Below are 16133 nucleotides of genomic sequence, written 5' to 3' on the forward strand. Positions count from 1 at the left end.
ATTTCTGTAAAAATAACTTATTTTCAACTGTTCTCTAGAGTTTTAAAAGCTCAAAGGATTCTTTTTTTTTTAGCATCAGAAACATACCCTGCATTTCTACTACTCTTTGCTTGAACAGAATTTACACAGAAATAAGCAAACTATTCATTCTTCACCTTACAGTTTTTTCTGCATCTCCATCAGGATATCCTTATTTTAAACACAAACCTTGCTCCCAAAATTTCTTTTCAGCTTTTCCAAGACAGTCAGTCTTCTGCATACTGCTAACTCTCTTATTAACACACTTATATCAATCACAAAGATAACAAAAATGCAATGATATATTCCAGTACACTCATCAAAATTACAGTGAGGCCTAAAAGCAAGAGGTTAAAAAGACCAAAAAAAAATCAGTATTTTAGGGAATGGAAAGCAACTGCTATCTTATAATTCCTATACTTACCATTTGTTATTATCATGCTCCAGTAACTGCTCTTTTGATTGTTATTCCACATTTGAGTATTCAAGTGCTACATAAATTATGTACCTTCTTAAAATATCAAAATCATTCTACCAGTCTGAACTGCACAGCATCTCTTTTTCCTTGTCTTTTAAGGTCACCAGAATCATCCAGTCATGACAAAAAATAAGAAGCAGAAGGAATTCATGTCCAGATTTATATTTTCCACCTTGATATCCATCACCCTGCAACTCAGCATGTTGCTGTTAAGACATGTATATTGGCAGCTTTTGGTAACTTTTGTGGTAATGCTTAGTATCTTGAAAGGAAGTTGATCAGTCGTTGACCAGTTTAGCATCATGTTTTTAAACCTAAAGCATCTATTCACAACCAAAACCTAAGGAAGGATTGAAATCTATTTTGGGGCACTTAACTTCAGTCGGTCAAAGAATGAGGACAGCTCTTCAAACATGGCAAGATTCTTCTAGCAAAGCAAGGTTATCCTATCACTTCCACTTCTCTTGCTCTTTACGCTTCAATAGCATTTTTGCTAAATTGATTTGAGACATACTCCCTTAAGGCTTCACAATGGACTTGTAGTTTACATCAGCTAGATGTCAAAGCAATACAGAAAAAAAACTACTTTGCTTTGCTATTTTCAAGGTTACTTAAATATATTTTATACATACACGTGTGTTTAAAAAAGATGATCAGAAGTTACTACAAAAGTAAAGAAAGATAAGAACTAAATTACCACCTTGCTGTATAAACAAGTAAAATAAGCCCTAACAAAGTAGTTCTGTGGGGCTGATAATATCAGTTATTACCAAAGCAAACGTGACAGTTCTTAGTGAAGACCATTTTCAGTTGCTTAAAAGTTTACTACTCAGTCTGAAAAATTCTATGCCAAGTGTCTGCTTTAGGTGATTCTTCTTCATCCTCCTCCCACATGCACCTTTAAAAAGTCCTAACAGCTGGAACATTTTTCTATCATAAAAGAACCTGGGATAAAAGCTCTTGTTAGAAGGACCCTTGTAAGCTCTTCTTTGGAAAACTGTAAGTGTTTTCATGCCTTGAATCAGCAACTTCAAATTAGGCTTGAAAATCTTTGAGAGATATATACTTTGCTAATTTTGTGAAAAATCTGCCCAGATACAGCCAAGCAACAAGCTTCAAGAAATCTGAGTGTGTAAATATTTAGTGATAAGATCTGCCAGAGCTTAACAACTAGTCCCAAAGAACGCACCCTCAGTGAGCTTCTCTACATGATCTCATGTGCAAGTCAATAAGACAGTAAGAAAAAAAGGAGTGAACAAGAATTAGTAGGTGGGCAAAGGCTGAACACAGAAAGATAAGTTACGGACGGCAACAGTCTGGAACTAGTCAGGTCTAAGTATCTGATCGAAAAGCCAGACAGCGGTGCACCAGAGATTGGCCTGAGGTAGGGACAAGCCAGAAGGATAAGCAAAAAAAAGAAAGAAAAACCACCCCACACAAGCCTAAAAAGCATGTCTTCAGAAATTATTTTTAATAAAGTAAAAGTCACCCAAAGACTTGCTGTCCTCTGCAAACATCTACAACCTCCTCCTTTTCCACTTTCAAAAAAACTCCCATTTTCATTCACTAATGGTATAAATACAACATAACAATCCATTACTACTCTCACTTACTACCTTAATTCAAGCAGCAGTGATATCCTTGTCCTAAATTCAAAAGCTCCAATCCCGATGTCAACATCACGCAACATTTGTGCTCTTTGTTATTTTTTGTTGTTTCAAACTAAAACATTACATGTAGAATCATATTTATAAAAATATTAAAGAAATATCAAGCTTAGAAATTTAATTGCTTGGAAGTCACAAATTTCTCCATTTAAGTTTGTTTACTAGCTTTAATTTACTGTCTTTACCACTGTGTGATCCCAAACTATCTTTTGTACCCCAACTTATTCAATTAAGGGGACCTTTTCTGGTAATAAATCAGAGCTGTATTTTGAAACAGAACATTTTCTGTAGGACTCTGCTTTCAATATTATGGCATTCAAACATTGGATAGAAAACTGTTCTACATAATTTTTGCCACTAGGTTCCCTAATTGCATTAACTACAACATTGTGCATTATAATAAGTTGCAAGATTCTTCTAAGCTTCCTCAGTCACGAAAAGTAGCAATTTCTAACTCCATTCCCTCTCTAGTACTCCATTAGTGGTTTGTTGCAATTGCATTGACTCAATGCCGTGCAACATTAGAATGCAAAACAGCGACACGCTAACAGAATTCAAAATTATCAGATACAATGAAGATGAAAGCTTCTCAAAGATCACTAAAAATAAATCACTCCATTTTCAGTTTTTATACATAAGTCAAAGAAACTATGTACAGCAAGAACAAGAGCATGTAACACAAGAAAAAAATCATATAAAAATAATCAAGTGGCTATGAATGTGTTAAAAGATAACTTTACAAGAGACAATCTTGCTTTATAACCATGTTGCTTTACAGTCAGTATGATTTTATTAACATACAAAAAAAATAAATCTAAAAGGATATCAGGAGGAGCAGCGAAAGGCTGAAGACATTCCTGATTATAAAATAAATACATTACCATAAGGCTAGAGTAATATTTTAAATTGCATAGAAGAGAAATTTTTTGAATGAGTAAAAGGGAAGATGTGCAGTATTTAAATTAATGGACTACATGTCTATATATAAAAACATATATAATCACAGAGAATTAAGAAAATTAAAAGTACAAAACAAATACTATTGAAATAATTTTCTTAAACCTAAGCATTAAAGAAGGCAAGCTTTCATTTCATGCTTGAAATAATTATCTGCAGTAATTGAACACAAAAGGTTGAGATATAATATAAAAGACAGTAACCAATGCCATCTTTCTAACCTAAGGGATATTTTTTTCAAGTTCCTTTTTAATTAACCAGTGAACACTGACATTCCAAGTTTTCACTGAGTCATAGAAGAAACAAGCTATTTTAAGTTCTAATAAGTTCTAATACTACCCTATTTTTCTGTCAGTAACAAATGCAAAAAATTCTCAGAACAAACCCGTTTAATTATGCAACAAGCTAATGAAGTTTGAAGTGCTATGCCAGATGTCTCAATAAAGTAAAAATAGTTTAATAATCCACTTTTTGATACTAGGGACAGTTAACTTTATTGGTAACTGTAAAAGACAAGTAGTAAACCATAGTATATTGGACTTGTAAAAACTGGAGTCAAGGTAAGTCACAAGGTAAGGCATATTTTAATGACAGAAGACCTGGCTCTAATATTACAGAATTAATCAACAAGTTAAAAACAACAACCAATACAACTCTGTTCCAGAAATCTGAATTCTGTGTTCGTGTTGAACTGTACTTTCATGTATATTGTCCTTTAAATGTGATTTTTTTCCCTCCTCCTCATATAACAAATTTTAAAATTACTGATGTTACAAATGCAGGGAACTAGATTAACTGCTTTCTTCACTCTCAAATTCAGTAATGCTTCCCTCTCTACCCTAGTTTAATCATCTACTTCCTATACCGAATAGGAAAGAAAAAGGCTACCTTTCTACCACAGCAATTAGACATACAAGTTTCCCTTTCTCGCCTAAATTCTGAACTTTTATGTACACACACACACACCCTGTATCAGGCAAGTAATTCCAAAAGCCAGCTCCAATCCAACTCCAGTACAGCACTGTGTGTGTTAGGTGTTTAACCCAGCCTGAGACCATCGAATTCTTTAACACTTCTCTTTTAAAGCAACCCTAGTACTTTTGCAACAGCACTTCTAATTCTGGAAGAGATTTAAGTGTTCATCTGGTTACAGCAAAGAAAAAACGTTATTTAACATGATTTACAGATCTACTTTTTTCATTTTTCATAGCCAGACTAACAATCCAGGCATACTGTGAATGACACAGAGTTAATCACAAAAAGTCTTACCACAACATAAGTTCATGCTCTTTTTTGCTAGTGTTCATTTCAAAGTGTTACACATTTTCCTTCTACTTCAGCCAAACATGATTTTGTTCATCCACTAGTATCTACACAACATTATCTACAAAGTCAACAGCTTGTATTAGCTAGCAAGAGAGAACTGCGTTTCTAATCCTAAAAATGAAGGTTCAGTGTTTTAAAATGAGTTTTCCATGGAGTTTATCAAACACATTTAATGATCTGCTCCCTTTCCAGATATTATCTGTATGCAAGTACAACGATGCAAACAAAGACTGACAGATTTCATTGCCAAGAACTCATACAGTTTGTACCAGACCAAAATACAACATTCATCTGAAATATTAACTTTAAGACCATTCTAATTCAGAGTATAGTAAAAAAAACAAAGAGGGTCAGTAATAATTATTACTACAGGAGCAATTATGGCTCCTGTTCAAAAGCATACAGGAATGTTCACTGTATCTTCCCCTACGTAACCGTTTCTACTGTTTTGCCTTCACATTCCCGTTAACACATTCATATCACAATCATTTTCTTCAAGACATAAATGTGTACTCATAATAAAGGATTTCAAAAATCTCACTTTAAACCAGAATATGAGATAAAAAAAGAAAAAAAAAAAGAAAATGATGCATCTAGACAAGTGCAACCACTCAGAGCTTGCAGGCTGTACAAATAGAATAGTCTAACACAACAGCATACACCAACACTTGGTAAAATAATTTTAGGCAACACTTTTTACACAATGTCCTATTCATGTGCGGCTAAAAAAAAAAAAGCCTGCCCCTCCTACTGCTTCTTCTACTATGCCCTTTAAAGATGAAAAAACAACTGATTTTTGTTATCGAGAGCAAAACTCGCTATTCACACGCAAGATCTGTACAGTGCTGACTACAAATCATTGTCAAAACAAACAGCAAGCAGCTGTTCGACTGCTTTGCTATGTTTAGTTGTATTAACAATCTTTTTTGTTTTCTATAAACAATCCAATGACTCCAAGGTCAGTAAGAAATTCATTATCAGCAAGAATAGGCTCAAAGTAAGTGGAAACATACTCAGACTCGCACACAGTTTTATAAGCAGGCTACAATGGCAGCAGTCATCTCCTATCCTGACTATACCATGGCTTGGTGCAACATACATGGGACTTGGTTGCTCCCATGAAGATGTTGAACACTCCCAAATAATCAGTAGCATAGTTATTCTTCCAGATAGAAACAGTATTCTAGGGTCCTATTTCAATATCAAGAAAAGCCAGAGCTACAGTAAATTTCAAATGCAAAACAAAAAAATGTATGAGTACAAAACACTTACCTGCTGAGCTAAGCAAAACACTGAAGTCTGTTCCTCTCTGCGACTCTGCACTTTCATTCTGTCCCTCTTTTTCTGCATCCTCATAGCGGCTCCAATTGGAAACAATCTTTCTTCTTGAATAGCTTTTCAGGTCTTCCTTCTCTTCTTCCTCTCGTGACTCATTATCATCATCATCATCTTCTACCTGTGACATTTAAATGGACATTCAGCCATTACAACTCAACAGCATTTAGCCCAGTATTTAAACAGTCACTCAGACAACCCCAGAAAGACAAATAAACTTGGATCAATAGCCCTGCAATCAAAATTTTAGATTAAGCACTACCCTCTTCCTGAACCACTCCTTATTATTAGGAGTACCTAACAGAGGTCAGCCTACTCAGCGAAACTGAATGCACACTGCAGCGGTTGCCCTCCTCTTGTGGAAGCCCAAAGCGAACGGCAAAGATAACGAGCAATGCATGGAGCAGAACTATGAATTTAACAGCAGTATCTCTGTCCAAGGGTTGCAATGATACAGGTGATAAGAACTGGTGTTTGTCGAACAGTTTAGGAAAAAAAACAACACAATTACTGCCAAAAGTCATCACATAAGAGTGATCTGCCCAGTGATTTCTGTTACAATCAAGTACATACTCTTGGGTAATATGAAGTAATTCAACAAACTTGTTTCCTTCATGAAAGTCTTTCAAATGAAATACACATGAAAAAAAATAAAATAGACTGCTGAGAGTTCAGCTACTAGCCCAAACTCTTCAAAAAAGTGCAAAAAAGAGAGCAACAGCATTTCTGCAGAAGCCTAAAGCTCTGAAGAACTAGTGCAAGGAAATCAAGGATGAAGTGATCCTTACTGAGCCCACTCTCAAATACCTCTGCTGACAACTCTGCTCTCTCTTCTCTCCTTCACTCTATCTCACCTTTCACAAATCAGTGTGCTGCTGCCATAAAATTCAGTTTTGCTATCCCAAGAATGAGTACATTCTTCACGACTAAGGCAGTGAAATTCAAATTTTTCTACATTACTGAGAAGCTTAGAGCCATCCTCATTCAGCATAATTTTGAAAAGCAAAGCTACCTCTAAGTCATTATATATTAATAAGCCAAATGTCATTTCAGCTCACCTTCAGAAACATACTTTAAGGAGGACTTGAGCTTTAATAGTTTAAACCAAATGTAATCCTGAATTAAATGTGAAGCGCAATTATTTAAAGTCTAATTTAACACCCTTGTAAATGAAAAGTTGCAACATCATGTGTGGAAATGGAAAGATTACTAAAAAGAAAGGATATACAGCAATGCAATGATGGTTTTAGACTGGTATTTAGGAATCAGTCTTGAAGAAGGCTCAACTTCTCCATCGAAAGTTTCACAGTTACAGTTTGGCTTGGCTAGATAAGTACAAATTGTTTGGTTTTCGACACTCCTTTAACATCCAATCATTTAACAGAAAAACCTCTATCAACACCAAAGAAATCTCTATTGCAAACACTACATACTACGTTTACATGCAAGCAACTCATAAAAAGACGACTGACCCAGCAAGTCTAACCAGGAAGTAATAGTTCATGGATAGTGGAACTCTACTGCTCCTCAGTTTTGAGAAATGTATTAAAAATGACCAAAAGTAACACTGATGTCTCTGAAAGGCAAAAGCCCACAAAAATCAAGAATCAATGATAGGAGAACAGGCTCACGGCATTTATGCCTGTTGAAGGGTACAGCATGTTTAAACTTGATTGTGGCAGATTATATTCTCCCAAAATTGTCTCAAAATGACTGCCCAGCATATCATACAAGTAGGAAAATCAGAATTAGAATAATAATTCCCTCAGAAAATAATCCCCCAATATTCATGAAATAAGCTTCTCACCACAGTTTGAGAGTCCTGATCAGGAACAGCACGAAGGAATGGTAAAATCAAACAGCAGAAAAAATGTTTTAAAACCTACTACAATTATAGAAATACATCACATATTACCAAAACAGCTGACAACAGAGGAAAAAATCTGTGCATTCTCGCAAGTTCTGTGTAATTTTGTTTTCTTTATAGGTAAACTCTTTTCTTTTTATACATTAGATAAATACACTAAAATGGTTGTAGACAAGCGGTTGCATAACTGAGGGAGATGAAGTCAGAACTCTATTATTGCAGACTGATGCAGAGCTAGTTTCCACAAGACAACAACAACAAAAAAATATTTATCTGAAGAATCAACTTGTTTGTTGTTTTTTTCCCTCCTACAGATAGAATGATTTGCTATGATCCAGCAAGCCTCGTAGAATTCAGACCCTAAAATAACTTGCAAGTGATATGATTCACATATCAAAGCAAGATTAGTGCTACATAGACACATCTACATTGTATTTTCTTCTTGTTTCTAAGAAATTCCCAAAATTTTCTGAATGATCAAAATCATTCTATGCAATTATGGCAGTATGGATACTTACTTCCTTTGAATCTGTCTGTTGCATTTACTTCTTTTGGCATAAACAGATCAGGAATATTAGCTTCTTCAATAGGCTTCTAGTGAGCTAATATGGATTCAAATGTTTTCACCTAAACATGAAATAATACTGAACTGAATTCTTTTCACATTTTATCATTTGCTATGTTATACAGTGCATCTCAAGGAAACGGCATTTCTTAGTGGTTAAACTATCAACTTGAACTTTAAGAAACAAACTACAAATTCTCAGGAGTGTTAATGGGAGATGTGCAGCCAGGTGTTCCAAGCACCATCTGAGATTTACTTTTGAAACAATTATACTGTAAATGCAGACCTGCTTACATTTCTAATAAAGTGTTTCAAAGATTTCACATAATGCACTGCCATACTATAAAATAGGTCTGCAACTAAACACATTTAAATATCTGTCTTTCAAAACAACTTAAAAGATGCATTTTCACAACTAAAATCGTGGCTTATCAAATACATAAATTATTTTTCTGATCAGTTGAGGCTTCAGAAAATAATTTGGTTCTACTGTCTCATATGAGACAGCTACTGCCTAAAGTAAAAAGTTTAGAAACACTTAAATAAACATAACGTTTTCTATACAACTTTCCTCTTATCTGCCTATTGAGGTCGACTATATACTACTGCCATTGTCATCACACCGTACTGAAAAGGAGACACGTCTTCATCAGTGTAGAGCAGACATCTGTCCTATGTATAACGAAAAAATACCTTCCCCCAAATAACAAATGATACAAGCTTAAACAAATTCTAAAAGCCAACTCAAATGTAACCTTTAAAACAGTATGACTCAGCTAAGGCGAAAAAAATGATGCCTTTAAATAATTTTGAGTTATATCTACACATTATTGTTCAGTGCTATAATGAACCATGGTATCATAGCAGGCACAGTACTCATCTGCTGTTCCTCGCTTTCAGACAGTATTATATGCATCACCATTTGCACATTTCACTGAAGTTTTCTGCAACATTTTCCTGATTCTCTCTGATTTTTAGATCAGGGACAATACACAAAAGCCCAGTTTGGGGAGGGAGGGGAAGAAAAAAAGAAAATCAGAAAACCTTCAGACTGTTTTATCCATCAGATGAGCCAAAAAAAATGTAAATATCGTGTCCTGTCCAAAAACTAGGCCAATTAAAGTCCCCAAACAACACTCAAAAGAGCCAAACTCCCATCAGACCTGCACAGGACCTTGCACAGTTTGGGCTTTTCTGGCAAGTAACATGTTTTCGTTCCTTGCCAGAATCTATGAATCTGCCTTCCTTGGGAGGGAGAGCAAAATGGGTAATATACATAACCCCAATCTATAGGCCTTATAGCAACAGAAGGATATTTCAGTACACTCTTTTATATACAGATTTTGCACACAGGTTTAGGAAGTTATAACAGTCTGTTTAGCTATTTTCTTACAGACAGAAACACGTGGATACACACGTTTCAGGAACGAAAGTGTCAGAGTGAAATAAACATCATTCTGAACAGGCAATTTCCCCCCGGGGCCGCATCTCCACTTCCCCGGGCCTCAAAACGTTTTGGATAAAACCGAGGCTGAAGTACACAGTGGAGAAAGGACAACCGTGCCCTATTACACTCTGCTTCAGTTACTCAACCTCTCTTCGCTGCGAGTGCAGTCGCTCCTACTGCACTAAGTACACACGCACGCCAACACCCATCAAGCGCTGCTGAACTCAGCCCTTCTAAAAAAGAAAAGGAAGGTGGATTAAAAGCAAGTGCTTCCGTTGGGACTTTCTAAAACGGCATTTATTACCTTTAGGAAACTACAGGAGGTGCCTGTAGCTCTCTGCCCATGCAGTTCTATCAACTCCATAAGAAAGGTTTAAACATTTAGTCTCTGTTGGTACCTACAATTTTCCACATTCCTCCCAGTCGCTGCAGAAACAACACCTTCAGTTTAACCTTCTTTAGGAAGCTGTGCTGTCCCTCCTCTTGATGTAGCTAATAAATATTACAGAATACATAAGACAGAAAAAAAAATCTAATAATATGTCTCCTAGTTATCTTCCTGAGAACACCTCTTTACAGGTTATATGTAGTCAACATCAATCTGAGTTTTTTTTTTTTTTAAAAAAAAAACTATTACAGTATAGCTAAACATTTCTCCTGTACCAGATTTTGTACACTTTTCATCATATCTTTAGAAACCCTTTATGGTTATATTGAGTACTTTTTCCCCTTGTTACTTGTTATTGTAATTACTATACTGCTGTGTTTTCAATGTTACACCCCTCAAAAAACATAAAAATTTCCTTAGTTCTTTCTCTTCTTTAATTAAGGACACTTACCCACTATGCCCTAGACATACCAACAGCTTATCCATCCATACAGAACCCCCAATAAATACTCAGCCACTGCAGCACATGTCGCCCACAGGCAGGGCCCACGTAGGGACAGCGATAACCACTGCTGCTCCCCACGTTTGTTCCTCTTCCTCCACAACAGCAGGAGCCGAAACCAGCTCTCATGAACGAACTTGCATCTCGCTTCCCTCCTCCTTCAAAACGGCGGCAAGGTTGTGGCCAACTACTGTCTCTATGGGTTGAACCTAGACTACCAGCTATATCATGAAGGGATATATATATTATCCTCATTTATATTTAAAATTGTAAGGTGTCTGGGTAGAGACAGTTTCTCCTCTTTATATCACCCCAATCTGAGCTGCATTTTTCAGAGTAAGGTTCTCACGAATAGAACTTGTAAGTCACAGGGTCAAGAAAATTATAAATAATTAAGTAAAAGAAGTTCACAATCTTCACACTTTAAAGTGTTTCACCAAAAAAAAAGTCTGTATACAGTGGTCTGCATGAGTGACTGTAAGGTAGATTGGCTGGTATTTCCTGAGTGGTTCCTCTGGGCGAGGAACCAATTTCACATTGGCAGAAATGTGAACAATGGTATTCAATGATGAATTCAATTGCTCTTGTAAAGAAATATTTGCTTTTAATTTTATGGCTCAAAGTTGTTGCAGATGTAACCATACAGGAGTAATGAGACTGCACCAGAAATTACCTTAGCACAATATGAATACAACACAGTCTCAAAAAGATTTCATTCTGTGCTCATTACATTTCTTTTCTTAAATCCAGAAACGTACAGCAGAATCCTCAGCAGCTTAATTTCCTCTGTCTCAATGACTGATAGGCTTATGATAGTTATAGAAAGTATAACTGTCTTCAACAAAAGTTACTCTGATTTTCCATATTTACTTACTTACATCCCATACACCTACGTCCCTCCTTACTGTCTGGTGAGCAATTAGAGATTGATTAAAATTAAATCTAAAATGGGCAAAAGTATACATTATCTCATTTATTGCAGTGAAAATGTAATGGGCTAAAGATATGAATTGTATAATACAGTAAAGAAAAACAAAACATACATTCAGGATGATGGCAGACCTAAGCAGAAGTACATTTGTAAACATATTCTTTAGATTAAAGCTATTATTTTATAAAACAAAGTACTGGAACAATTTTAGCAATACTGATTCAAGTCTGTAGGCATTTACAGTCAAGAAGTCCCTGCCTACAAGAAATAATACAGAAGATTGTCTGGGAAGCGTTCCAGTATTTAAACATAAATTAAACTCGGGAATTCCATTTCTGTATGAAGACGCAAATGCTGAAATTCAGTTACAGAATATGAAATGCACTCCATAATGATACAGACAAATAAGAATTCAGCTTTATAAAATAAAAATACTAACAGTTAATTAAGAATTATCAAGGTAGACATTTCTGTCAGTAAATTACATATATACTCCAATATTTGGAAAAATTTCATGAAGCATGCCAACACATTGTTCTGTCTACCTAGGAATATTAATGAAAAATTTCTGTACATAGGAAAAGGAATGAATTAGAAAAATGAGAGAAGCTAATTTAAGCAACACAAAAATAAAGTCGGCATGGAGTAAGAGTATAATACAATCCCCCAAACTATTATTTCATAATCTTAACCAGATTTTAGAAAAGTAAATGAAAGATGTTTTTAAACTTCACTCAAAAATTACTTCTTCATAATATGATAGTCCAAATCATAGTTTCTTTCATAGACAAAAAAAATTCATAACACTACTCAGCAACATCTGCAAGAAGTTGTGAGCTGTTAGTGTATTCACACTGAAATGTTTTCAATAGGCTCATTCAGTCTAATCAAAAACAACACTAAAAATGTAAAAAAACCCATCTATAAGAATTGTTTTGCTTCAAAGTTTGTGTTTATACAATCTATGAAATGCAAATCGTTGTAACTTTAAAAAAAAAAAATCAAACTCAAGCACCTCTTTTTTCACTACTGCTTAAACAGAATAAGCGCTTCTAATAAAATATTCTTTGGGCTTAGGAAAATTTAAACACAATCAGGAGTCAGAAAGCTACAAGTCCCACTTCATCTTTTTCACAGATGATTACTAGTATTTCCACAACCCATTGCTGTATTTTGAACAAGTCTTCCACTTCACTGGATTGGAACAGCTTCTGTTATGACTTAAATCTCTCCCTTAGGCTCACAGTGCCAAAATACTGAAAACTATTGACTCACAAAGAAAAAGTTTATAATCGTGCAATGAAAAATTGCTAATGGAGTATATACATAGGAAAAAATTCTTAAAAGCTCTATTCTCTAGAATTAAAACTAGACTTAGAACTCAGTAAAGCCCCTCAGGTAAGTATTTATTTAGGAAACTGCGTATTTTAGTATTTTGTGTGTTAGATATAAAATTTTCCAAGCTCCAAAGTCACCAGCTGAAATTTAGCCCAACTCATACGGATTAAAAATAGCAAACTGAAGGATATTTAATGGCATGTTATGAGAACTCTGTCATCAGAGCTTCAGCACACATTCAGCCCTAACTGGAAAACTCAGTAGAGAAGTAACAAGCTGCATTAACTCCAGAAGCAGTCCTTTCCCCTTCCATCCCCATGGTCGAGTCATGCTGGGAGCAAAGAGCTTGCCCAGCTGCTGTCTTTAGATAAACAGGCTTTTGATTTTTTTAAACTTGCCAAGTCCAAATATTGATGCCAACATAAGAAACAACTGTTTTCCTTCATTCATCCAAAATGATTGTATGAAAGTTACCAGCAATTACATAAACCCATCAAGCATTTTATGTAAAAACTGTCACATGGACCTGCACAAAACTTGTCAAACACACTACTTGCAAACTGATGGTAACATGAAAAAAGTAGAATGTGTTTTTCTTACAAACATTCAGATAAAAAAGCTGAGTCTAAACAAAGTCAGAGCCCTGACCCTGGCAGAAGCAACAGGTTTGTAGAACCTTGCAGAACCATTATATTGCCACAAAGGTTACAGCATTTTACTGACTGTTCCTATGTATAGGCCATATTTGACAAAAATCAGGGTTTTAATATATTGCATACCTTCAGATGCACACACATATTGTACATCATACTTTAAAAACAAATTATAAGTAGCATTCTGGAAACTAAGAGAAATTTCTACAGAAAGCTATTTGTTCTTACCAAATCTGCAGCTCCTACATAAGAGCTAAAAATATGCTGAGCTATACTGGAAATGACTGTATCGCAAAATAGACTCAATTCCGGTGTGTTAATGTCACAGAATCATAGCGTAATTCAAGCTGGAAGGGACCGCAGGAGGTCATCTTGTCCACCCCCTCTCCATGGCCAAAGCAAGGTCAAAACTGAAATCACACCAGGCAGTTTAGGGTTCTGCCCAGTTAGGTCTTGAAAACCTCCACTGCTACATCTAATTCTTAGCATTTCATTTTCTTGTCTTGTTGTAGCACTTTCTAAAATAGCAAAAGCAACTGTATTAACAGCTTCTGTGGTAACTTGTAACGAAAGCTCATGCAGAATTCTGTAACTTCAAGGAATGTATATTTATTGAGGGAATATACATTCATCTCAACTTTTCAACTACAGACATCTTTAATGGATATTGCTATTTGGCTAGCCCTCATGAGTCAGTGAGCAAGGCAACCTCTCTCAATAAACATATCTATGTTATAAACCGATACATATTGAAAAAGCCTTTATTTCTGCAACCATATCAATGATGAAATAAAAGTAAGGCAAACTAGGAAAAATGCTCACTCATAACTGAATCCATTTGCAGAAAAAATAGGAGTCTGGATCCTAACCCACAAAGGTTATTTCACAAACTTCAAAAAGCCTGCTCAAATGAGTAAAGTTTAGAGAACACCTCAGTCCTACCAACAAGTCTAATGTTTATTTAGCAACCCCCTACACACACAGCTATAGAACAAAACAAAAACAAAAAAACACTCAGAAACCCAGCAACTGCCTACACTACAGAGTTCAAAATCAACATGTTGAAGAAGCTTCAAGGTTTCTAATACAAGCAAAAATGAGATACTAATTTTCTCACAGGATCAGTTTTTGCCAAAATAAGAAAAAAAAAATCCCTGAAAGATGTCAGATGTGCTTTGTTAAAAATGGAAGAGTGCTCCAAAATTTGTTACATTTGCATAGTAACAAGCTAACTGTTTCCTATCTTTAAATTCAAAAATATTACATAATATTCAACAACAGTTTAAAAATTTGATAGTCTTTAATTCATCTATTTTGCCAAAAAAATGGAAAGCATATAAAGATCAAGGCATTTTTCTTTGGATTTCAAAATATGAAAATAGTGGTGATAATCACTCACACTGTTGTATTTTCAGCTAGCACAGAATTAAAGAAAATTCTAGAAGACACTAGTAGAAAAATATTCTCAGAAATCAAACACCTGAACTGGTAGAAAATTCATCAATAGCTTTCCTCGCTCTCCTAGAGCTAGTCTTCTGCCAGTTTAAGTCCCTAAATCAGTTCACAGCAGAATCAGACAAGCACAAATAAAATGCATGCTGTAAAACATGAGATCTGGGAAGCAGGTCCTGCCTTCATTTCTGACAGCAGTTATCCACTAGCTCGGCTAACTCTAACCAACTGAGCTAAACCTGCTGCCCCCTCCTAAGCCCCATCCTTACACTTGTTTTCCTAAAGCTGATTTTCTGTTCTGATTTCCATTACAAAATTGTGGATTCTCCATTACTACATTTTACTACTCATAACAGTTGTGGAAACACAGGTGCTCTTTGCTGATTTTGCATCTTCTTAAATAAAAAAAAATCCTTTGCTAAAAGCATTTTTATGTCAATTGGTACAAATTTCAGCTTCCACTTGAAAACATTTGTGATTGTCATTTTTAGTCCCCTTTCTCACCTACTTCTTGCAGATAGTCAGTGAGGCATGTGAAATGCATTATTTTTGAGGTTCAGTATACAAGAACGGATGTTTGGTTCACAGCAGGGAATTCTTGCATCTTGAATTTAAATTAAAATACCCCAACATCTGTCACTTTTTCAGATCAACTATTACAGCAGCATATTATAAATACAAAATATTTCTTATGATGAAAGTTAAAGCTCTACAAGGGGATACTCTACTAATTCAAAACCCTAAAAAGGTATGCTATAAGAAATTCAAATGAAAGCACTCTGCTTTTGTCCTCCCTTTCACTATGTCTGCAACACTATCAGTAACATTGTCTAAGATTTTCATCTCATTTTTAACATACTGCCCTTTTATAGTTGTAAATTCACATGCTATTGAAAAACCTCCGACTTCTACTACTCTATCAACAAACCAGTAGATCCAGACATCACACATTTTTGAAATTATGCTGTATTAATACATATATGGTGTGGCACAAACAGTAATTCTTCACTCTCATTTGAGCACATTTCCAGAATGGGGAATCAAAAAAGAAATAATTTTTAAGGATCAGTACATAGCCACATAGTCAATCAGTGAACAGTAAGTGATATAAAAGATCCTAAGGACAGAAAGCAAATTTTCTAATATGCAAACGAAATGCATATCTATATAGGTGAACCCAAGCCCACATATCAAGGAAAAAAGATGCAA

At 35.2% G+C, this 16133-nt stretch overlaps 1 protein-coding gene across 1 annotated transcript in view; it reads right to left on the bottom strand.

The window, feature by feature from the left end:
* The window catches only part of AVEN (apoptosis and caspase activation inhibitor), a 101063-nt gene that overhangs the window by 72951 nt on the left and 11979 nt on the right, over positions 1-16133 (bottom strand). Inside the window, exon 2 of the mRNA XM_062576235.1 lies at positions 5719-5902. Within this exon, the coding sequence (XP_062432219.1) occupies positions 5719-5902 (184 nt within the window). The remainder of the gene's footprint in view (positions 1-5718; positions 5903-16133) is intronic.

Source organism: Rhea pennata, chromosome 5, assembly GCF_028389875.1.
Source record: "Rhea pennata isolate bPtePen1 chromosome 5, bPtePen1.pri, whole genome shotgun sequence".
Lineage (NCBI taxonomy): Eukaryota > Metazoa > Chordata > Aves > Rheiformes > Rheidae > Rhea > Rhea pennata.